Source organism: Leptinotarsa decemlineata, unplaced genomic scaffold, assembly GCF_025532065.1.
Source record: "Leptinotarsa decemlineata unplaced genomic scaffold, Ldec_3_MD MMD2_tig00003902_RagTag_RagTag, whole genome shotgun sequence".
NCBI classification, from domain to species: Eukaryota; Metazoa; Arthropoda; class Insecta; order Coleoptera; family Chrysomelidae; genus Leptinotarsa; species Leptinotarsa decemlineata.
In genome coordinates, this window is record NW_027412598.1 from 2,484,696 (window position 1) to 2,510,238 (window position 25,543).

General features: G+C 33.2%; 1 protein-coding gene across 3 annotated transcripts in view; it reads left to right on the forward strand.

The window, feature by feature from the left end:
• The first annotated feature begins 11,239 nt into the window (after positions 1-11,239).
• Positions 11,240-25,543, forward strand: part of LOC111509670 (uncharacterized) — a 70,628-nt gene continuing 56,324 nt past the window's right edge. The window contains exons 1-2 of one of the 3 annotated variants that reach the window (XM_023165452.2): positions 11,240-11,833; positions 12,150-12,176. In XM_023165452.2, coding sequence (XP_023021220.1) covers positions 11,514-11,833; positions 12,150-12,176 — 347 coding nt within the window. In that variant the 5' untranslated portion in view covers positions 11,240-11,513. The remainder of the gene's footprint in view (positions 11,834-12,149; positions 12,177-25,543) is intronic. The other 2 variants (XM_023165450.2, XM_023165451.2) reach the window with 2 other exon arrangements.

The window sequence follows — 25,543 nt, forward strand, 5'->3', positions numbered from 1 at the left end:
TGCTCAAAATAAACCGATGAAGGTACCACCTCACTGTTGGGAATACCCAAGATCTCCCTGGCAACGAATACACATTGACTTCGCTGGTCCTTTCATGGCTAAATATTTCCTACTAGTAATAGATGCATTTTCTAAATGGCCAGAGATCATTTCCATGACTTCTATGGTAGCTTTTACATCGAGGTTGATGGTAAGTTGTGGCGACGACATTTGGATCTCAAGAGTTTGAACTGTTTTTGAAAAATAATGGTATCTTGCACAAGTACTCAGCACCATATCATCCGAAAACAAATGGCCAGGTTGAAAGATACGTCCAAACAATGAAAAATGCACTGAGGAAATTGACATCTACCGAGACAATTTGGATTGTAAATTGGCCAACTTTCTAATGCAATATAGAAAAATACCAAATTCAACTACGGGAATGTCACCTGCCATGCTTTTTTTACAAAGAGAAATTCGTACAAAAATTGATTTACTCAGATACATTGAAAATGAAGACAACAAAAATTTAATTCGACCTCAAATGAAGTATTTCATCCCTGGTCAACGAGTTCGAGTTCTGAATTATGATAAAAGCTCGAAATGGAAATTCGGAAAAATTGTTAAAAGAGAAGGTTCACTGCATTATTACATCGAGGTTGATGGTAAGTTGTGGCGACGACATTTGGATCAAATAGCGCCAACGGAGGTAGATTGGTCGGATAATTACAGAAATATCCGATGTTGCTCTTACGGAAATATATCACCCAATGAAGGCATTAACATATCTACCACTCAAAGCTCCAATCAGGAAACAATGGAAATGGACAATGAACAACAGGAAGGGATTTCTATTTCAGTACCGGAGAATGAAGCATCAATTTCTGACTATTCATCTATAGAAAATTCGGATGGCAATAAAGATCAACAAACGAACACATCAAATACTGAGAAGAGCAATCAAGCAGTAAGGCGAGTGAGAAAACCTGTGCAAAGATTAAACCTCTAAATAAAGGGGAAGATATATGTTGTATATGTTCATTTATATTTCACACTGTATAGGTCATATTTTACCGATGTGTGTAGACAGTGAAGTCTGTCATTCTGTTATCACTTTTGTCATATATGCATTTTTGTAATAAAGTATTACGTATTTCTTAACAAGAATTTACATTATATATATATATATATATATATATATATATATATATATATATATATATATATATATATATACCGGGCCTGCCCGGTACGTCAGTACCGGGCAGGCGGTCCTCGATTGAAGACAAAATGAGACGTAATCGACGTAATTCATCTTGATTTTATTCAGGTTGAAGCCTGGCTCCCTTCCCCTTTGAACTGATGTTTGCCAGAAAGACAAACGGGTCATGACTGATGTTTGAAAGTCCTCAGACATCCATACCGCCCTTCGCGGTGTACCCCTACCTGGCTGGGGTGAGATGGATGAAGATATTATTCATCTGTTAACGGAGGACATAGGGGCCTCATTCGACAGAGTGTCGGGGCCTTCTATATCGGGAGGGGTCGTCTACAGCGTAATCTATAGCTTCCCTGACTAACGGATTTTCATGAGATTCAGCGTAATCTAAAACTCGCCCGTTCCTCGACTGGATGGACTGCTGAATGGAAGGCAGTTACAAATCTCTGCGGATGGCTTCATTCCGCACGAACCACGGAGCATTCACAATCATCCGTAGAATTTTATTTTGTAAGGTCTCCAAGATGGAGATGTTAGTCGGAGCCGCTTGTCCCCAAACGCCTGAAGCATACATGATGACAGACTTGAACATCATGTTATAGATCGTGATCTTATTCTTTAGGCTTAACTTAGATTTTCTATTGATCAAAGGGTACAGCCTTGCCATCCGACCCTGGATCTTTGCCTTCACGCTTAACAGGTGCGGGTTCCAGGTGAGCCTACGGTCTATAAGAAGACCTACATACTTGACCCGCGTTTGCCAGCCAATCTCCCTTCCAGAGATTCTTACTTTCATGGCCGGAGAAGCTATCGTTCTTCCCATGGTTATTGCCTGAGTTTTTTCCGGGTTCACTCGGATCTTCCACTCGAGGTACCAGCGCTCGAGGTCGCCCAATGCACGTTGCATATAGACGATCCCGAGCTCCCGACTCATGGAAGATGAGAGGAGAGCCGTGTCATCGGCGTAGAGAGATACCTTCACATGCTCGGACCTGGGAAGGTCGCTGGTGTAAAGGGAGTAGAGCGTGGGAGAGAGCACGGCCCCCTGTGGCACTCCAGCAAGGATCTCTCTGTTGTCAGACAGAGAGCCCTCTACTCTAACCTGAAATGTCCTGTCTTTCAGGAAAGACCCAATCCACCGGATCAGGCCCCGAGGCAGGTCGAACGCGATTAATTTGTGTAGAAGGCCTTCATGCTTCATGCCAAACGCGGTCGAAGGCCTTCGAAATATCTAATAGACAAAATGAGAAAAAACCAAGAAAGTACTTGATAAAAATAGCTGCGTAAACGCAAGCGAAACATAAGTGGAACCACCTATTGGTGTCAGTAGCACCTATTGGTGTGACACCACTTATGGTGGTGTCACACCAATAGGTGCTATTTTTATCAAGTACTTTCTTGATTTTTTCTCATTTTGTCTTCAATCGAGGACCGCCTGCCCGGTACTGACGATGCCCAATAGGCTGAAACAGCTGTATCCCGGTGGCTCTTGAATTGAAATCAATATGGGAATGATCAAAGAGTACTTATCTATTTATATATATATATATATATATATATATATATATATATATATATATATATATATATATACAGGGTGTCCCTGGACTTCCTCTTTTCCTTTCGGGAATGTATAGATGGGGTCAAAATATCACCAGTACTTCATATAACTTTTTTTCCTAAAATCCTTCGTTACCAAGTAACGGGCCCTCGAAGTTACAAAATGAAAAATGTTTTTCTTTGATAACTTTTCAAGTGAATATTCAAAATCATCCAAATTTTGGTAATTGACTGAACAAATGAATTCCTTCGATGAGCTTTCATGCAGGAGTCAGTTGTTTTGCTACAAAGTCAGGAACGGACTACCCCCGATGGTCCACACCCCAAAACATTGAAATGACAGATATTTTTCAATATTTTTCAACAAATTAAGGTTACTTGGACAATTTTATGAATAAAAGTACTCGTGTGGAAAGTCGATCGGAGCAACGAGTCTTGATAAAAATGTAGTTTCACTCGACGACATCAAACCCGCTCGTCCACCATTATTTGAAATGAATAATTATCAAAGCAGAAATAATAATGATAACGTTAATTCAACAACATTTATCCTGAGATGTCTACCATTATTCGAAAATATTAGTTTTTAAGGAAAATGGAAATGATAGGTAAAATGTTCATAACGAATTTTTATAATGCAAACACGTTTAACTAACGAAACTCAAGAGCAAACAGAAATGAAAAATCCGCTACAGAAACTGCTCGATATGACCACCTTCTCTCTCTATACATTTTCTTAGTCTGCGAAGACACCCTCTCTGTACTTGAAATAGCATTCCAGGGTCGTTTCGTATGGCTTCACAATGTAATATTATTCTATTCAACAATGCATCTCTTGTGTGAATAGGTGTAGCGTAAACAAGGCTTTTTAGATGCCCCCACAGAAAGAAATCCAATGGATTTAAATCCGGAGACCGCGATGGCCATGAATATGGCCCACCTCTACCAATCCATCTATTGTGGAAAATATGGTTCAGATGGTCACGCACAATCAAACTAAAATGAGGAGGAGCGCCATCATGCATAAACCACATATCTCTTCGGGTTTGCAATGGAACATGTTCCAAAAGTCCATTCAAATCGTTCTGAATGAACTCCAAATAACGTTTTCCATTCAATCGGTCCTGTAGAACGAATAGTCCTATAAGATGGTTTCCTATGATACCAGCCCAAACATTCACGTTGAATTTCCGTTGGTGTTTGGTTTGCAATATCCCATGGGGATTTTCTTCGGCCCATATATGGAGATTATGAGAGTTGATAACTCCATCTCTACTGAAATCTGCTTCATCAGTGAATAAAACTCGATTAATAAAAGTCATATCCTCTCTTTGCCTATCCATGAACCAATTGGCATATTCCAGTCGTGCTGGAAAATCTTGAGGTGTCATGGCATGTACCTTCTGGATGTGAAATGGGTGGAGCAGTTGTTCCCTAATTATTCTATGAATAGTGGACTTGGATGTATGGAACTGTTCTGATAGATTTCTGATGCTCATTGAAGGATCATCAGCGACGGCTTCCAAAATATTTTCCTCCAATAAAACGGTACGTACAGTCCTAGGAGCGCCCTCACCACCTCGTTTTGGCAAAACTGTACCTACAATAATATCGAAATAAAACAACGTGCTCAAATTAATTATCAATTATTACATACCTGTCTCCCTCAAGCTGCGATCGACACGCTCGAATGTTTCTCTTGACGGTACCGTTCGAATGGGAAAATGCTCGGAATATAGACGACGAGCTTCTGCAGCATTACAAAATGCTCGTCCATAAAATACATGCATATCTGCATATTCATTGAATGTAAACTGTTCGGCCATATCAAAAAAATTCAAAATATTCTATAGAATATTGACAATACAATGATAGTCATATGACAACGCACCACTCAACAAAACAAAATCGCATTCCAGTTTCTCATCTTTTATCAAAACTTTCTAAAAGGTTTTTTTGTCAACATCTGTGAAAGAAATGGAACATAATTATTCCCTGGATATTTTTCACCTGATCATGTGCAGCCGTTTTTGTAGTTCATTCGTTTGCTTTTTATTAGTATAGTAAATATTTTTTCCGATGTGCGCTTTTTCAGCTAAATTTAGATTCGTGTTAAAGAATTTCTCCCATAAAATTATAATTATCAGTGAAACTCCTCAACAGTTTAGCTGTGAAGAAGAATTTGAAACATTCGAATGTTGACTTTCATGAGATTCAGATAACTGATCAACACGAAACGTGATTATTCCCCACGTATTATTTACATACAAAATATGGAATGAATTCGATATTTCATAGTAGAGTAGCTTGTTAGTTTAAAAACACCACGAATCTACAGAACTTGATATTTCTTTTGAAAAAATATCTGCTATCACAATTGTGACTTAAACTTCCATATAGGTACTGTACTTTTTGTTTACGACTTCATTTCAGCATACTTTGTATTATTCCTGTTATAAATGTTGTTGAATTAACGTTATCATTATTATTTCTGCTTTGATAATATTTCTTTTCAAATAATGGTGGACGAGCGGGTTTGATGTCGTCGAGTAGAACTACATTTTTATCAATACTCGTTGTTCCGATCGACTTTCCACACGAGTACTTTCATTCATAAAATTGTCCAAGTAACCTTATTTTGTTGAAAAATATTGAAAAATATCTGTCATTTCAAAGTTTTAGGGTGTGGACCATCGGGGGTAGTCCGTTCCTGACTCTGTAGCAAAACAACTGACTCCTACATGAAAGCTCATCGACGTGTAGAGGTGGTAAAATACGGTTTGGTGTTGGGAAAGAAAAACTCAAGTAATATTCAGATATTCATGATAATAAAGCAATTGCTCTGTACTTATTTTGAAAATTTTTCTTGTCCTTGTTGGGTGAAGGCTGAACTTGAGGAATTTTTCAAGAAGGTAAAACTCATTCTTTGTAGGACGCCTTGAAGAGTATGTATTTTTGCAAGTTCGTTGATACATTTTCAGGTACTATGACATCATACCTGATAGCATAACCTCCGTTACTTCAGAAGCACATGTTTATCGACCATCAGAGTTGAAATGAACGTCTAGCGAGGATTTAATGATATTGAAGATCTTTTCTTTCAGCAAATTTGAAGTGAAGTTTGGGTTGTTCTTCGAAACTTATTGAAAAATCATTCGAACTTGAAATGAATTTTAAGTCAGACGACCCCAATTAAAACTTTCTGATGACTGCGTAAAGTTCAAAATTGCTTGTTTGTTAAGTTCAGATTCGGCTAGAACCCTTGTTGGCTTGCTTATAACATAGTAAGGTCACATCTTATTGCAAATGCATCAGCTTCGAAACCTTACTCGTAACTGATATTTAAAAATATAAGGCAATTGATATTGTGTACATTGAGAAGTTTTTTTTCCACCAGAGAATGTTAACTGAGATGTATAATTTTTTTCCCGTTACAATCAGTTAGGAAATATCGAAACTTTTATCATTCCCTTGTATCATTGGAACTCTAGGATGTGCTGCATAAAATTTAAATTCGTTGTTTTACTGCTATGATTTCATTATCTTAAAAATATATTACTCTATTTTATGTTCTTCACGTTTACTTGTCAGTTTGTTTTCTGAAAACTTTGTTATGTGAAAATGCGATCGGTAATTTGGCATTCAGCTAGTCCTGTGATGGTAGCTTATTGAAACCGTGGGATCTGCGGGATACCAAAGACAGAGTACATAATAGTTTCTTGAAATCAAAAGTAACTATTCACAAGCATCTAATCCGAATTCATGAAATAATTTATAAAAGCATCTACAACCTGTAAATCCTTTTTCAACGAGTTCGAAATATTTGTATTCGAAAACTTTATAGGTTTAGTACCAGCGACAGTAATGAAACTGATGTTTCAAAACGAAGAAATTCGATAATAAAAGAAAAAAAAGTTTTTTGTTGACCTTTGTCTGCTGCAGATATTATCAAAGGATTGTAAACAAATGAAAGTTTTGCCTTTCAGGGGAAAGAAAAAAAATCACGAATTTCATTTCTCAATTTGTCGAATTATACAATGTGACTTTATGGTATGTTTAAAGCAGATAAATCAAAAAAAGCTTCGAATAAACATATAACTGGCGTGTATAAAATAATTCCACGAGCTAAAAATATGAGCTGAAGTTCTAAGATGTGTATAGAGTAATGAGAGCTATATTTCAATTATAACCATCATTATACAGGGTGTTAAGAGCACCACTCTATATATTTTCAATGTAATACTTTCCTTCAAAAGAGTCTTGAAAATGCATAGGTACAACTGTTCATAATTTTAATGATTGACGCTTTCTCCATATAGGTTCAAAAAAACCTACGATCACTCTTTTAGCAGTTTTTACGTAACCCTCTGTAAATACGGCCATGCCAGAATAGTCTATACTGTGAGATTTCAGAAAATAGGGTTTTACTACTTGATTTCTATTGAAAAGTTTTCTTTTCTCGAAGAAATTATTAAGCGCCCTTAAATTAAAGCAATAACGATTTTATATGAAACGTTAAAAACAGCACATAACAAAATGAACTCAAATAATTTTGAAATGCATGAATCCTTGAGAGAGCTACGCATAAATTGTGATAGTTCTGAATATTATTTGGAATAATGGATAATTTTCATTTTCTTCCACGTTTGAAAGAAAATTTTCATTCTTCTCCTCCTAAGTCATTCTGAATGTGATTATCAAAAAAATTATAGGAATTTATACGTTTGACAATAACCGTCAATATTATATGTCTTGAGAATAACGTCAAACTAGATAATTTTGTCCTATTCTTTTTATAAAGAAGCATAACAGGAAGTGCGTAGAATGCGACTTTTTTGCTGACACTTCATTTCAAATTATTCATTATTGTCGGAATTCATTTTTAATTTGACACCTATTGTGTTGCACTTATAAAAGTAGTATGTGGACCATAACACGAAATTTCAGTTTGATAGGTAATGGGACTTACTAGTTATTTTTGTTAATGGGGAATGTACTACCAAGCGCTTGTGCTAATTTGTTTTGAAACCATGAACTGTTGAAGTTCAAACCGTATTAGTATAGTTATAGTTAAAAAATTCTTCAAATTTGAAGAAAATTCGCATAGAAATGAAAATAGATATACATCTTCGCCAAAATTTCAATCTTAATTTTTCACTTTTTTTATAACTTTCTTTGAGTTTTTTGAATTTCGAGTGGTGAAAAGGAAATCTGGGAAAATTCTGATAACTTTTTGGTATTACAAAATTCAAGATGAAAATTGAAAAGATAAATTTGGCAGAATGGTCAGGTGATATAGAAGTCCCATATAGGCTTTCACGGCTGGAGTGATGGTTGAAAAGAACAAAATTTTGGCTACTAGATTGTGGTCGAATGAAACCTGAAGTACCAAACGTTCCGTTTGATATTGGTTTAGGTTCCTTTCGATCATGATTTACCAGTCCGGATTTTGATCTCTTCAATAATGAGTATATTATTGTAAACTAACTACCTTTGGTCTTGATTGATACACTCCTCCTTCCCAATTTAGCTTTTTCTTCTTTCAACAGTCGACATTTTATCATTTTTAATGACTTGAAATTTACCGAGCAGAATCAGAATCAGAGCAGAATCAGAAAATTAATTAAATGTCTGAGCTACCAAGTGCTCCAGATAACGCAGGAGAAGATAGACCTTGATGAAAAAGTTCAGTTTCTTCACAAATAAAGACAGTGCTAATACATTTTTGTGAATATACATTGATGAATGATATTTATGTTTGATTCTAAAAGAAAGAAGAAATTCTTGTGTGAAACATAAGTTAAATAATTTAGAAATAGGTTCAGCTAGGACAATTTTCATTTCCTCAAACATGTTGCTATTCAGACAATAGATATACAGGGAATTTGAACTCCTCAAATATTTAATAGCTTCGATTATATCCTGCGAGGTTGATGGAAAACAGAAAAAAATGTTTCACACTTGGCAGAGATGGCCTCAGTAACCAAATCTGCATGAAATAATATAGTTCAAAAGTTGAAATTCATGTTCAACAGAGATAAAACTTTGAGTGATAACACATTTCATTGAGAATAACATACAGAAAAATGTGTTTTGATGATTTAACAGCTCGTAAAAAATTGCAATGAGATGAAAAAAGGAAGTAGGTATTCAGTTTTTTATTAATAACACAAAACATATCAATACTCAAGGAATACATGTAAAAGATTATAATGAAAAAGTCTGGAATCCCAGATCTCTACCTCCATTATTTATAATTTAAATTCATCGTCGTTTTATAGCATGGTCGCTGAAGACAATATATATGAAAAAATATAAAAATTATAATGGAGAACTTTATACAAGTGTATAAGGGCAAACTTTTTAGTTTACCCCGATAAGTTACTGCGTAAAAATCAAAGTATTTTTCACAAAGAAAAATCTTCTATTTATCAGTAACTTGTCGTATTTCACAATTTTGCCTATCAAAAAAAAATATTAAGAAATTATACTTATCTTTTACGTTTCGGAGGCCAAAATCTGCCTCCGTCTTCAGAAATGGATAAAAATTCGAAGGTAACCATTACCCAAAAAATGTCGATAAAAAACTGTTTTTTTTCCTCCACAAAAAATTACTTTCGTTGAACAATATATATGTTCAATATTGAAGGACCATAATTTAAATTCAACGTCGAAAATAGTGATCCGCACTCATGTTATAGTATGTCCGCTGAAGACAATATATATGTTCAATATTGAACACTTCAAAGAGTCCTGTTGAAAAATGTATCTTGATTTTTCAAAGAAGCTTTTTCCGTCCTCCGTTTTTATAAATGGCGTCACTCACCCAAGAGAATCATGTCATGAAATTTTATATTAATATTATTTTGCTAAGTTGAAAAATTTATTAAAAACTTATATCACTGCCGTTTTGTCAACTAACAACGGCAGTAATTTACATCAATTTATAATGAATTAATTACAAACAGTCCAGTAGGTATATGAAATAATTATTTTTTTTACTATTTCGCAGTCACGAAAATATAATTATTTTCAAAGAAAAAATTCTCCGTAAAAATGTTTTATTTTTTATAATTGTTTTTATAATTGTTGGGGAATCATTTTTTTTATATCGAAATTCACATTTTTCAACAAAATAACAGAAAAAAATAGTTTTTCATAATTCATTCATTCGTGTAGAAAATTAAAAAAATCCAAGCGTTATTTGATTTTTTTTTTTCAGAAACTGATTACTGAAATTTTATTTCCTTTCATTTTACAAAAATTCAAAAACTCAATAAAAAATGAATGAATCTTGAAAGTATTAGTTATTATGTTGTAAAATGAAAATTATGATGAATTATTTGAACAATAAAAACAGTTAAACACTTATAAACAATACAAAAATTCGTACACGATTTGTATGTGATTATTTTTTTATCATAAAAAAGTGGTAAGAAATATTCTTTATACACCACACTTTTCTGTTTATTTATAAATTATTGATCAACAAATGACGTAAAACGTTGTTACTTGCAAAAATGGTAACATTCAAACGGTAGATATTTAAATAGTTTTCAACTTTGAAACATACATTTTGCAAACTCTTATTACATCATGATCTCAAGTATAAGGAAGGTAACATGATGCAAAAATTTTTTCAATCTACTATTTGAACTTTTATGACGCCAGCTGTGGAAACGGTGGTCAAATCTATATGAGCTATCTGTTTTTGAAATCTGTTTTTAAAATCTGTTTTTCCGTTAATCAGCTGTCGCCCCCATACGAACGCCAACTCTCAGAAGTTGAGAAACTTGTGCGAGCCAAGGACTAACGAGAGACTAACGTGTGATTCCTAACACGTATATGATTGCTCATATATATTTAATAGAGATTTCCTGTATAGAGCTTTCATAGTTTTTAAGTTATTCTAACCTTTCTCTGTGAGAGTGACATCACTGATGATTTTTTTATCATGATATAATAGATCATCTACTGATGATATCAAATTAGTTGGTAAAACATGGGAGAAGAAAACAACATTTACATATTTTTAACACATATGAATAAAAAACTTTTTCATTAGAGTATTATTTGCCAGAGATATAGATTAACAAAAAAAATAAATTGTTACCAACATTCGAATTATTCTTTTCTATACAAATTACAGTTTGAAGTATTTTTCACAAAGTCGACATTTTTTTCATTGAAAGGTCAAAAATGTTAAGAATTGAATTAAAAATTAGGATTAAATAATGTATAAGGAACGATAATATCTACATCAGCAGATAAAAAAGTGATGTAAACTAAACGAGTTTGCGAGAAAGGTATAATAAAAAATGCCCACTGCTTTCTATAAATATCGAAATGATTTAATGAACAACGAATTCATTCAAAAAACAATCAATGCTTCGAAGCAGGAATCAAAACATTGAAGGCAACTTCATTTTTCTTTGCTCATTGCACCTGTAACGAGATTTTCTCGAACGGAGGTCTGCAGTCGCCGTTGAGTCTAGCCGAGTCATTTTGAAATAAAAATACACATGTTAGACACAGACTTCTCCCTCTCTTTCTCTCTCGTACAGTGCCGCCTAATAATATCCACTGTTAGTTTTGAATCTACTCCAAGACGATACAGAAGTGAAAGACATTTGGTAGACGAAAAAAAATACTAATTTCGACTTGTTTTCTAGCCAAATTCGTGGGTGAGACTGAAAAGTGAGACGAACTGCTTGAAGTCGGTGCCAATTTAAAAATTTGAAATTATTCAAATATGTGCCGGCACGGCAGAAATTTTTTCATCTGCAATATTCTTGCCCTTCTGTTGGCTGCCCCTTGTTTGTCAAAACCAATCAAACAATCTAACAGTGAAGTGGAAACATCCCTGGAAAAATTTCTCAACGTTTACTACAACTCTTTTGAGAATAAACAGAAAACTTCGAAAGTACCTGAGGAAGGTAGCTATTATGACGTCATGCAGGGAGATCAACCACCGGTGGAGAACACCATCAGCCAAATGGGGCCGCTTTCCAACAACAACTTTTCTAACGATACGATGTCTGAAGCTGAATATTATGCAGCTTTGAGAAACAGGTAAGATCAATTTTCATTTGAAGTGACCCTACGTGTATATTAAACATCGTCTGCAAATATTTGAATATTTTCAGTTATAGTGAAAAATAATCAATTATAATATTTGTAATATTTGAAACCAGAACTTGTGAAAAAAATTGAAATTTCGAGTTAAAAATCCACAGTTCATGTTTTTCTTGGTCAATGGTGATGAAAATATAATAGAGAGACAAATATCACTAAGGTCGAAACAACTTGAACATATTGTATATTTCACCATTTTATCCTGATACCTTGACAGATATCAAATAACTAATTCAATTTCTTTTATTTGAAGAGAGCGTCAAATTGAGCGAGAAGAAAGGTAATGTTTTTTTAATGTGTGTGTATTTTTGATGTGATTGTTTTTTGACTGGTGATCCATTCTCCTTTAAAAAATTGCGCGGAAATATTATTCATGTATTATTTGCAAGTTATAGTGTTATAAATGGAGATTTTTTTTATGAAAGTTATTCATGTTCTACCACAACGTGGATTTTACTAATCGAATATATGTTAAAATTCAGTTGTTCATCATATAAGAATTGAAACCTTAAATACAGACTAATTAACATTGTACGCATAACTCAGAAGTATTTATCTCATTTTTTTCGTTTCTCGTTAGTGAAACATTATTCCTGAGGTTTTGTTAAATTGAAATGGGTCACCACATACTGCTTGTGAATTATTTTCTATTCGTAGTGCATGAAATGTACAGTAAAATAGTCCCTTCCCCTCTTAACTTTTAATAAAGTATTCACCAGACACTTCTTGACCATAATGAAGACTGAAGAGTGTTTACAAATTCATTTCTTACATTATGGAATGTTTTCGGGTAATTTCGTTAGGAGCGTTAAGAGTACACGGTACATTTCCTGAACCTTCACAAAAAAGTCTTGAGGCATCATATAAGTTTGGATAATTATTGTCATGTAGTCACTTCCGAACCAGCCTGTCATAATAAAAGAGGCACCTTATGTTCCGGATACGTAACATCATTTTGAAAACTCATTTGGATTTGTCAATTTTTCAAACCAGGAGACTGGTGTGCAGACGTAGTGGGCCCACCAGATGACCTGATAAGACGCCCCTAGATGTTTGTTAGGAGTTACGTGACTTCTGACGTGCACTTCATTTCGGAACTCGTGGATAGAAAAACAGGTACTTGGAATAAATTCAGCCCAGAAACATTTCATAATGTAGGAAATAAATTTGCAAAAAGACTTCATTATTGTCAGGGAGTGAATCGTGAACATATCAAACATTTATTGGAATGAATTGAAGTGAGTTTCGAATAAAGTATTTCTTTTAAATATGATATTTATTATTTGTTTGCAGATTTTTTAAAGGAATATGAAACTCAGGAAAAGCTGATCCGATTTTCTAAAATAAAAAGTTTGAATAAAGAATTGAAATACCTATCAATCGAGTTACCACAGGACCCCTTTTTATCATTGAAAAAAAAGTTGGTAGTCCCTATTGACATTTTTACGAAGTTTTTCCGATCTTGATATCTCGCCTCGTTTAAAAGTTAAGAGGGGGGGACTAGTTAGGTCCGTACCTATATGTTTTTTATAGTATATTTCAAAATTGAAAAAAACCTTGCATAATGGTTAAATTGGAATATACATGCATATATTTCACTAATCGAGACTAGATGTTGGGATTCGAGTGTTGAAATAATCCGTCGTGTGAAACTATAAAAAAATGTTTTGTATAAAATTTTCACAATCCGTACCAAAATACATCATAGAAATATATACAAATGAAATAATTTGGCAATTTGTCAAGGTTCCTTTTATCACCGGGATTTATGAAAATAGAAATACAAATGCTTCCAAATTCAAGCCACTGATAAGCTAGTAACACTTTCGATCCATTTTTTTTTTGGAATTCGTTTCAAGTATAATTTACCTCCACGCAAAATATTGAAGATAATTACCATATAATGTTCCAGAATATGTATTTCGCGACTATATATAATACCAAATGCCTGTCGGAAAAATCTACTCTCCTGACTAATATCACGACGAACTGTGAATTATATCTGGCATACTTTTTACAAATGTCTTCACAGAGAAAATTTTTCTAGAAACTTTAATTCATCCAGCAGCATGACGTCGCTGAAATGAATTAAGTGATCACGTGAAAACCATTTTCGGATCATTACTTCTCGTTAGTGAATGACTGATCTAATCACGACAGAAGTGCTGACTTTACCAATGCTCCACCGTATATACGGAACCTTCGTCTGAAACAGGATCTATCTTAATCATAGTGAAGTGAACGACGTTAATTTGTTTGATCTTTATTTTTTCCGAGCGGAGATAAATACATGACAAATCATGAAAATGATGAAAATCATGAGAATCGGTTAAGCCGTTCTTCAGTTACAAATGGTGTAACTTACACAAGTTTTCTACTTTGTTTTTTACATTAGATTACAAAGATTATATTTAATCCAGGAAGTTAATGTTTAGTAACCTCCTATTTTTCTGAAATAACCATCAAGTTAGAGTAGGAATGAAATATGAAACAATATAGTTATGAAACACTTATTTTAGTGTTTTATGAATGGATGATATAATAATTATAATATACATACGACAGTAAATTACTGTAATGATCATGAATTTCAAAAGGTGGCCTGGTAGTTTTGACCGGTCAGTTCACTGAACTCTGTACGCATCTAATTTTAGCTGGTGTATTTTTATATCTATGATCTATTTTGAGTGCATTCTTTGTAAAAATGCTCTATATGATTTTTTGGTAAAACACTTATAAAAGTATCCTAGATTCTTGTCTGCTATAGCATTGCAACTGTTTAAACGTTCTCATTTCTTCAACAACTAAAAACTCTCCCCTGGTGATATTTACTGACCAAAATAACCAATACCTACGTTTCGAAAATATTCGAATATTTGTAAGTTTTCTTAAAATACTTTCAGTTGAAGGTGCCATTTGTTTTTGATGACACACATATCATGCACTTCTGCATGTCATCAATTTACTGTTTATGTTCATACAGAGTCCCCTTTTATAAACGGGGTATCGTCCACCGATATCTTTAATCGAATTCACGAAATGCTGACCAATTTTTACTACGTATCTGCCTGGTATTTATGGTATTCAATGCGTAGATATCTCATTAATTTATCGTAAACAATTTCATTCATAATATTATTCACACCAAATGTTTTCTTTCCATAGTTAAATAATTCCAAGAATATTTAGGTAATTAGGTAGTTCGTTGATCTTTAACCCATTGAATGATTTTTATTTGGTGTCAAGCGTCTCTTGATGGATATGAACGATTAATAGAAATTGACAAATAATTGATAGTTGAGACCGCTAAAAACAGTTCAAACTAGACTGAAATAGTTCAAAACTCATTCTTTGAAAATTATTGATTCAATGTGACATATAAAATTGGATAGATTTGTTGGAACTATACAGAATGTCCAAACGAAAGAGAGCTTTCATCAGAAACTGCATCAACACTTCAGAAAAACACAGGAACCTGTATATTTTCTATTACTCAAACGAGGACATTCTTTCCTTATTTGTGTTCGAATGTACCGCATTTTCCCTCCAAAACTAAGATAAGATTCATCTTAAATAGCTTTGGGAATCAAGCAGATGCTGTTTCAAAACCCAGTAGTCTGAAAATTAGGTCTATTAATTTTGAAAAACATTACATTTTAATACTACTACTCACTATTAGTTGATTGAAGGTTTGAACTGATGACCATCTGCGCCCATACAAGGATAATCATTATAATTTTTATATTTTTTCAGATTGCGGAAAGTAACAATTACCCAAAAAAAGGTCGATAACAAAGTATAATCTATTTTTTTATTCGAAACTTTCTCGCATATTCCGAAACTTTTCCACACTGAATCCACGGCACTCAACAAGTTTAATCTCTGTTTTCAAATTGTAAAGATGACACTAATCTCCGTTTCCTAATAGTAAAGATAATAAATGCAAAATGCTAATAGAGTGCTCAAACTGAGATACCACGGCTGATATTGGCCGGTTTAAAATACTTCACGAGATCCACAGGAAATTTGATGAGCATTCGGATTGTTTTATTATCTGTAGTGGCGTGCGTTTGGGAATTTAATCAAAAATACTTGTTAATGTAAAATTTTATTTTGAAAAATTTATATAAAAAAATAGGTACTCCTTACTTTTTTCTGGGTATATAACATCTCACAATCTGAAAACAGACAACGCTGAAATGAAATAATAATATTACTACTTTCTATTAGTTGATTGAATGTTTGAACTGATGACAACCTGCACTTTTACAAGGATAACCTGCTTGTCATTATCAAGAAAACAGAAATATGAACTGTAACTGAATTCTCAGAAAACATCCAGTATATGTAGACAGTTGCATACGACTTCTAGATATTTCATTCTTAAAGATATTCGCAATTTGATGCGAAAGTCTCTCTGTTGGAACATTGAAAACAAGCCCTGCAGTGTGTTGTGATGCAGTTATGCAAATAAAATATAGAAGGCAACGGTTGCTTGATTCAATGGTTTGAGGATTCTAGGGCAACCAAACGAAGAATTCTTCCTGATAGATAAACAAGATTACATTTCCGAAAGACGATCATTAATAACGACGCAATCTGAAGTAAGATTCACAGAACTTTCTCGGAAAATGAACTACAAGTCACTTGAGTTGAACTGCTTTGGACAAGGTGGGGTTTTCCTTGGGAGATAAGGCAACCAAACTTCCACAAAGAATGTTTTTCTCTAGAAAAGAATTAAACAATTCATTGGCTCCCATTGGCTCCCATTGCTCCCATCCTCGAGTGACAAACCTGCATTATAAATAATGATGGATCTGATTCATTGCTTTAAATTGAAAAATTAATCAATTCATTCCATATGCATCTCAAGCCATGTTGGAATATATGGCAATGAGACGGCAGTTGAAACAGCTAGAACTGTGGCTGATAATATTTCATTCTAATATCAAGATGAGTTTGAACAGTGAAGTACTCCGTAGTAGATGTTTACAGCTGATTCTCGGCCTCCCCCCACCACTATGACGTATTAATTGCTTTTTTTTTTGTTGTTTAGTAACATCAAGGCGATGTGACCTTGAAGTGTCTGGTGCATGAATCATTCAAAATTTTTTCATATGAGATTGTGTGTGTGTGACATTTGGTTGGTTTGTGTGTGTGTGAATGCACTGTATAGGGTTTCATCAAGTGCTTGTCCATGTACAAACATACGTCTGCATACTTCAAAGATCCACCAAGTAATGAATGTTCCATCGGTGTGAGCCCACCACTACATACTACACTTTCAACATTGAAATGATCTCTACATACGTCACACGATGTCGACAAGGTGACTTTGAAGAAGTATTTACATGCGGACAAGGCGACATTGAAGTAATGTTTTGGATTTGACATTATCGACTGACTAGTGCTCCTTCCTAATCAGTTTTGATGGTACCTATCATGACAGAGAGTGCACAACAAGGAAGGAATCGGAGTAAAACGGAATTATGGAAAACTGAATCTACCACTAACAAATAGAAGCATCCTTCAAAATTATCACGCCAAGAATAATCGGTCATAACTCGCCTGACAATTGGATACACTTCCAACGTCAATGTTTATGCTAGCAAAAGACAGATAACCAAATTTTACATATTGCTAGGATTTTAGGCAACAGATGACCCCTATACAACCAACTGCATAGATTTTCATAAATCTCTGACGATATTAAAATAAGTCTTCGGAACTCACCAAAGTGAGCCTTAATGAAGTACATGGTAGCAAAAGTTTAAAAAATTAGGAAAATATGGAAAAAAAATGAATATGAATAAGATTAACGTGTTTCAGGATCTGCTCAACAATATTGACTATTGACTATTTTTAATGCTTCGTATTTGCACAGCATTATCAATTATGAAAAGCTTTGAACAAATGGCGAGTTGTTATTCATATTCTTTGTATAGCGAAGCAGTAACTCGTCTTGATAATGCCATCTGAGATGATGGCGAAACGTCGACTATCGAATAGTACACAACGGATGAACACCCGGAAAAACAACACATCATATATATATATATATATATATATATATATATATATATATATATATATATATACAACAGTATATATACTATATATATACAAAAATAATTTGGTTTTCCCGATACATTGTGAAAACTTACCAACTGAATGTTTTGGCATTTTTTTGAATCGAAATATTCAATATAACGTTTCATTTCGTTAACACACAAAAAAGGTTCATTTTCAGCCTAAATAACCATGTGCTGAAAACCGAATTTTAGATAAAATAAAAGTAACATTACTTATAAAGAATTTTAAATAAAACGCAAAAATTTATTAATAAAAATGCCTTCTTTTGGCTTTTCACATTTTATCACAAATTTTTCCATGGTAATATTACTTCTTGTATATCATCTATAAAAAGGATATTCCTTATTGATCTTATTAATTTATCATCAATTGAGGAAAAATGGAAAAATATCAATTTCTATTTTTTTTCTAACGAGTCAAACTGGCCTGTAACTCGATACCACCAGAACAGGCAGAAAGTTATAATCTTCACAGTTATTCGGAAGATTTTCAAGAAATTATTAGTTTAAACATCTCATATTGCAACGATTTAGGATTACTTCATTTATTAATGTATATTCTACATTTTTTAATGATTTCAACTAAAAGTTTTTGGGAAAATGAAAAAATATCAAAGTATGATTTCAATTAATCACATTTTTTCAGGTATTCGCATTTTCTGACAATTTTTTTTGAATTAATGGAACTTGATTATACGGAAATCACTTTTTTATACATTTTGTACTCCGAACATTCGTTATGGAATTGGATCATATATAGGAATGCTACACAATATAATTATGAAAGAGTTATGATATAAAATTTCACTTGCATGGAACATTGTCTTTCTCAATATTGAAATTGAGGAATACGACACTTGTCTTCTTTTTGGATACTTAACATTACAAGATGAAACTCTCAGTTCATTCATAAAATTATGACTTTGTCATCTATGAGACAGATCTGCTCATGTCACGATGATAGTACGTGAAGACTGCCATCGTGATGGAAACATTATATGAATAATTTCTGGAACATTTATTAATTTTCTCAAATATTAGGCACTGCTCGAAATTTTAAACCCTATCAAAAGTTCAAGTTAAGTTTATTATTTGTTACGAACGGTTTCGGTTTGCTGGACCATTCTCAAGTAACTCAAAATGAGAAAGGTCTAATAAACCGAAACCTATCGTAACAAATAATAAACTTAGTAGAAATTAGTCAGAAGTATTTTCTTTATACTATATTCAATATGAAACTAAATACCATCATAATCAGTTCTTATCAATTATGTATGAAACATGTTTCTCCTTCTGGTATTGATACCAGAAGAAGAAATATTTCTAATGAAATTTTATAAAACATTTCACTCAATTTAATTTCTATCAGAAGTTGATTATTTGATCCGCAAATCAATAAAGTGAATAGAAAAGTTTAATTTTTTCCATACTTTTTGCTTCAAATTTTGTAAAATTGTAAATGCATAGTCCAACTAGTAACTCACCGTGTATAAGATTGTATAAGGCATATATTGGTAACCTTCGATGATTTCGTAATTTGGAGTTCTTTGTACCGTTATAAATTTATCTACGGAATAGTCTCAGCAATCACTTTTGTAAATGAATGTTGAAAAATGCATTTAATTTTGAATGACATACACCTGTTCTACTTATACCAATTATTTGAAAAATGAACGGATACGAAAGATAGTGGTTTTTCCAATGTCAGATCTATTACAAACCGTCTACACCTGACACCTGGTGCATATTATCATTCCAGCATTTTGTCTGGTGTGCATTCTTTGTAATCAGTGATTTTTGCAACAATCACAATTCAGGTGTTTTTCAACAAAAAAAAAAACTTTGATAATAATTTGAACAGTAAATGATAATTTTACTCTATTGTCGAAAAATATATATAAGGTGTAACTGAATAAGTTTTAAAACATTTAAGGAGGTGATTCCTCATCGAAAAAAAGATAGAATCTTTCATATAAAGAAACTTCATTGGAGCATCCCTTGTTAAGATACAGCCCCTTAAAGGGGGTACATGAAATTTGTATAACAATTTTGTTCACATGCACTGAAAAAGTTACGATATTGAAATCAACCTGACGTTTTGTACTACCAAAAAGACACTTAGCCAGTAATTTATTTGGTTTACCCCATGGTTATAAGGGGTGGAAAACGCAACCACTAAAATTTATTTCCAATGTAACTTGTTGTCTTATTATTTGTTTGCCATTTGAAAATTTATTTCCGATAGCCTGTTTCATTCTAAACAAAAAATGTCTCCTGGGTTTTTTGTCCAAAATAAACCAGTTCGCAGCAAAAAATTATTTTACGAACAACTACAGAGACACATCGTCATAAATGCGAACTGGATTTATTGTTATTTTATAGTTAGTACCTGCATTAAACGATTTGTGAGTAATAAACAAAACTAATTTATTAATAACAAAACACACACCATGTAGAAATCATAGTAAATGTTCAATATGTCCACCTTCAGACATTACGCATGCGTCTAGACGTCGGCGCATTGAGCCACGTATTCGCTCAAATATTCCTGGAGTCTCTCTGATTACCCTGCACGCATCGATGATGCGGTTACTTAATTTCTCTACATCGCGAACAGGAGTAAGATAAATAAAATGCTATAAATGTCCCCAAATAGAGAAATCGAGAGAATTGAGATCCGGGGATCGAGTGGGCCAGTTCTGTGGTCCTCTTCAACCTATCTAATGATTTGCATATATTTCAGATAAATGTTGACGTGTTACGTGACTATAACGGGCGGCAGCCCCATCATACATGAAAAACATATCCCTTCTGACGCCCAAAGGAACTTCCTCCAGCAGTACTGGATACACTTCTTTCAAAAATTGAACGTATGAACGTAGTTGTTGGTTGATGAGGATATTAAGGATAGGAATGGACTCATTTCAGGAAAGGCTTCGAAGATCTTGCAGCGAAAGCTGGATGGGCCGGTTACCTGCGTTCTACTAGTTGTTTTGTTTCTGCTGGTAAATCATGAGCGATGACCAGCAACCACGCTCTGCTACCAAATTATGTTATGTTTTTTATTGCGATAGCGACGCTCTGCTACCAAATTATGTTATTGAAAAGCTAAAGTCTGAACCGCTTACGTTTTACTAAGAAACTGGGCTGCTTATAGCTTCTAAAACTGTGTTTATTTCATAAATGTTGTACAATTCCAAATTTAATTATTTGACAATTACGTGACGTTTTTCAATTATTTCAATAAACATTGGCGTTACAAAAAACATTAAAAAGGGGAACAAAATAAATATTGATTTCTTCAAATTCTCAAACACCCAACCACAAAATTTCAAAGACAAATTAGTAGCCTAATGAAATCCAACAAACAGATCTTCAACAACAAAACATTGAACAGATATACAGTCAACAACCTAAGAGCATCAAAACTCAACGCACAGATAAAGATATACAAGGAAAATAAACCTATAAGACCGGTTATCAATTTCACCAAAGCACCTTCATACAAAATTTCAAAAATCATAGTCGATTAACTGAAAAACAAAATCAACAGGAACAACAACCACAGCGTTGGAAAATCAATGAAACTCACAGGCATAATCTCAACGACAAATGTCAGCACGAACACTAAACTATCCTCATTTGCTATAAAAAACATGTACTCCAAGATACCGATCACCGAAAGTATAAAAATTATATCAGATAAACTAAAAACCAAAACATAGACCGGACCTACATTAACCAGATGGAACACAGCCTTTAGGCTGTGTTTCATTGTATTTATACAATACTCAACTAAAACTATTTCCGAAGGTAATACAATACGAAACAATAGTTGGAACTTTTCCTGGAAAAACCTTTCGTCTAGACTTTCATTGTAGTAGTATTCAAATAATGAAATTTGGAGTAGTTATTTATGACTCAAGCCGATTATTTTTTGCCAGGCTTATAGCGGTGTACCTAGGTCCGAGGTGAGACATCTGGTCACTAAACGTAGTCACGGTCACAATTAAAACTATCTATCCTGATAGATAGTTTTAATTGCTAAGAGAAAGTATAATGCAGACAGTTTGGCATGTTTGATAATTTTTGACCTGGGAATGCCGAAGGGTAGGAAGTGAGGTACCGGAAGTGCGAGTTGAACCTCGAACGAGAAAGGTCGTTATCCTGCTGACCGTGGATTCGTTATCGAGCTTACGGGTCTATCGTGATAAGTGTTGCTTATATTTTCTAATAACAATCTCTTCAAAAATATTGTATACCTCTGTGGTACTATTTTATATTTATTGTACATTTGTGTGTTAATCGAAATCTTGTAAGATAATTATTATTGTTGTAAAGAATAAACATGAGTTCATCCGAAGACAATACTCTTGACGCCCCCGAAAATGATTCTTCGACATATATATATATATATATATATATATATATATATATATATATATATATATATATATATATATATTCATCGCTTATGATTTACCAGCAGAAACAAGACAACTAGTAGAACGCAGGTAACCGGCCCATCCAGCTTTCGCTGCAAGATCTTCGAAGCCTTTCCTGAAATGAGTCCATTCCTATCCTTAATATCCTCATACCATTTCCTTTAAGTACTGTTTTTGCTCGTGATTCATCATACTAAAATAGTTTTCTGTTATGTACTTGTTCATTTTCATACTTAATTCCTGTTTTTCGATTATAACTGTAGCGTCATTTTTGTCGGCTTTAACTGCTGTGAGGTTGTTAGAGATCAACTTCCTTTTTATTGATTTGATAGCTTTCGTGATTGCTGGTTTCTCTGGTTTTTTTTCCTGGTTGTGTGATTATTTGTCATAACAGTCATAATTCACTTATCCAGGAACAAATACAAATCAAAAAATAACAAGACCTAACAGACTACACAATACTATACACATTCCTAGGAACAGTGAGCCAGAAAATCCATCACAAAGGATATTACCTGATGTAACCTAAATACAGGCAAATTTACCTACACTTTTATTTTCGATAAAAAACCCAAGAGACATTTTTTGTTTAGAATGAAACAGGCTATCGGAAATAAATTTTCAAATGGCAAAAGACAAAAAGTTACATTGGAAATAAATTTTAGTGGTTGCGTTTTCCACCCCTTATAACCATGGGGTAAACCAAATAAATTACTGGCTAAGTGTCTTTTTGGTAGTACAAAACGTCAGGTTGATTTCAATATCGTAACTTTTTCAGTGCTTGTGAACAAAATTGTTATACAAATTTCATGTACCCCCTTTAAAGGGCTGTATCTTAACAAGGGATGCTCCAATGAAGTTTCTTTATATGAAAGATTCTATCTTTTTTTCGATGAGGAATCACCTCCTTAAATGTTTTAAAACTTATTCAGTTACACCTTATATGTATATATTTTTCGACAATAGAGTAAAATTATCATTTACTGTTCAAATTATTATCAAAGTTACTGCGCATTGCTGGTAGCTTTATTTTTGTTGAAAAACACCTGAATTGTGATTGTTGCAAAAATCACTGATTACAAAGAATGCGCACCAGACAAAATGCTGGAATGATAATATGCACCAGGTGTCAGGTGTAGACGGTTTGTAATAGATCTGACATTGGAAAAACCACTATCTTTCGTATCCGTTCATTTTTCAAATAATGGGTATAAGTAGAACAGGTGTATTTCATTCAAAATTAAATGCATTTTTCAACATTCATTTACAAAAGTGATTGCTGAGGCTATTCCGTAAATAAATTTATAACGGTACAAAGAACTCCAAATTACGAAATCATCGAAGGTTACCAATCCTTATACAATCTTATACACGGTGAGTTACTAGTTGGACTATGCATTTACAATTTTACAAAATTTGAAGCAAAAAGTATGGAAAAAATTAAACTTTTCTATTCACTTTATTGATTTGCGGATCAAATAATCAACTTCTGATAGAAATTAAATTGAGTGAAATGTTTTATAAAATTTCATTAGACATATTTCTTCTTCTGGTATCAATACCAGAAGGAGAAACATGTTTCATACATAATTGATAAGAACTGATTATGATGGTATTTAGTTTCATATTGAATATAGTATAAAGAAAATACTTCTGACTAATTTCTACTAAGTTTATTATTTGTTACGATAGGTTTCGGTTTATTAGACCTTTCTCATTTTGAGTTACTTGAGAATGGTCCAGCAAACCGAAACCGTTCGTAACAAATAATAAACTTAAATTGAACTTTTGATAGGGTTTAAAATTTCGAGCAGTGCCTAATATTTGAGAAAATTAATAAATGTTCCAGAAATTATTCATATAATGTTTCCATCACGATGGCAGTCTTCACGTACTATCATCGTGACATGAGCAGATCTGTCTCATAGATGACAAAGTCATAATTTTATGAATGAACTGAGAGTTTCATCTTGTAATGTTAAGTATCCAAAAAGAAGACAAGTGTCGTATTCCTCAATTTCAATATTGAGAAAGACAATGTTCCATGCAAGTGAAATTTTATATCATAACTCTTTCATAATTATATTGTGTAGCATTCCTATATATGATCCAATTCCATAACGAATGTTCGGAGTACAAAATGTATAAAAAAGTGATTTCCGTATAATCAAGTTCCATTAATTCAAAAAAAATTGTCAGAAAATGCGAATACCTGAAAAAATGTGATTAATTGAAATCATACTTTGATATTTTTTCATTTTCCCAAAAACTTTTAGTTGAAATCATTGAAAAATGTAGAATATACATTAATAAATGAAGTAATCCTAAATCGTTGCAATATGAGATGTTTAAACTAATAATTTCTTGAAAATCTTCCGAATAACTGTGAAGATTATAACTTTCTGCCTGTTCTGGTGGTATCGAGTTACAGGCCAGTTTGACTCGTTAGAAAAAAAATAGAAATTGATATTTTTCCATTTTTCCTCAATTGATGATAAATTAATAAGATCAATAAGGAATATCCTTTCTATAGATGATATACAAGAAGTAATATTACCATGGAAAAATTTGTGATAAAATGTGAAAAGCCAAAAGAAGGCATTTTTATTAATAAATTTTTGCGTTTTATTTAAAATTCTTTATAAGTAATGTTACTTTTATTTTATCTAAAATTCGGTTTTCAGCACATGGTTATTTAGGCTGAAAATGAACCTTTTTTGTGTGTTAACGAAATGAAACGTTATATTGAATATTTCGATTCAAAAAAATGCCAAAACATTCAGTTGGTAAGTTTTCACAATGTATCGGGAAAACCAAATTATTTTTGTAGTCCACCGGTTTTTCGTCTGATATTTTCGATTTTTCTGGGAAAGTTGGATTACGTAGGAAATTGGTTTTCACAAAAGTTGTAGATCTTTATTTCCTACAACGGTTTTTAACACAAAGTCTAGTTTCAGTAAAAATCATGAAAAACCATGTTTCATCTCTGAATTTTCATCTCCCGTTTTCGATTTCATTGTTCGAGGTTAACAGTGGAGCTAGCAGAACCCACCGAATTGAAATTAAATCAAAAGTTTCGACGTTGAAGTTCACTTGAAAAGGCATTGATT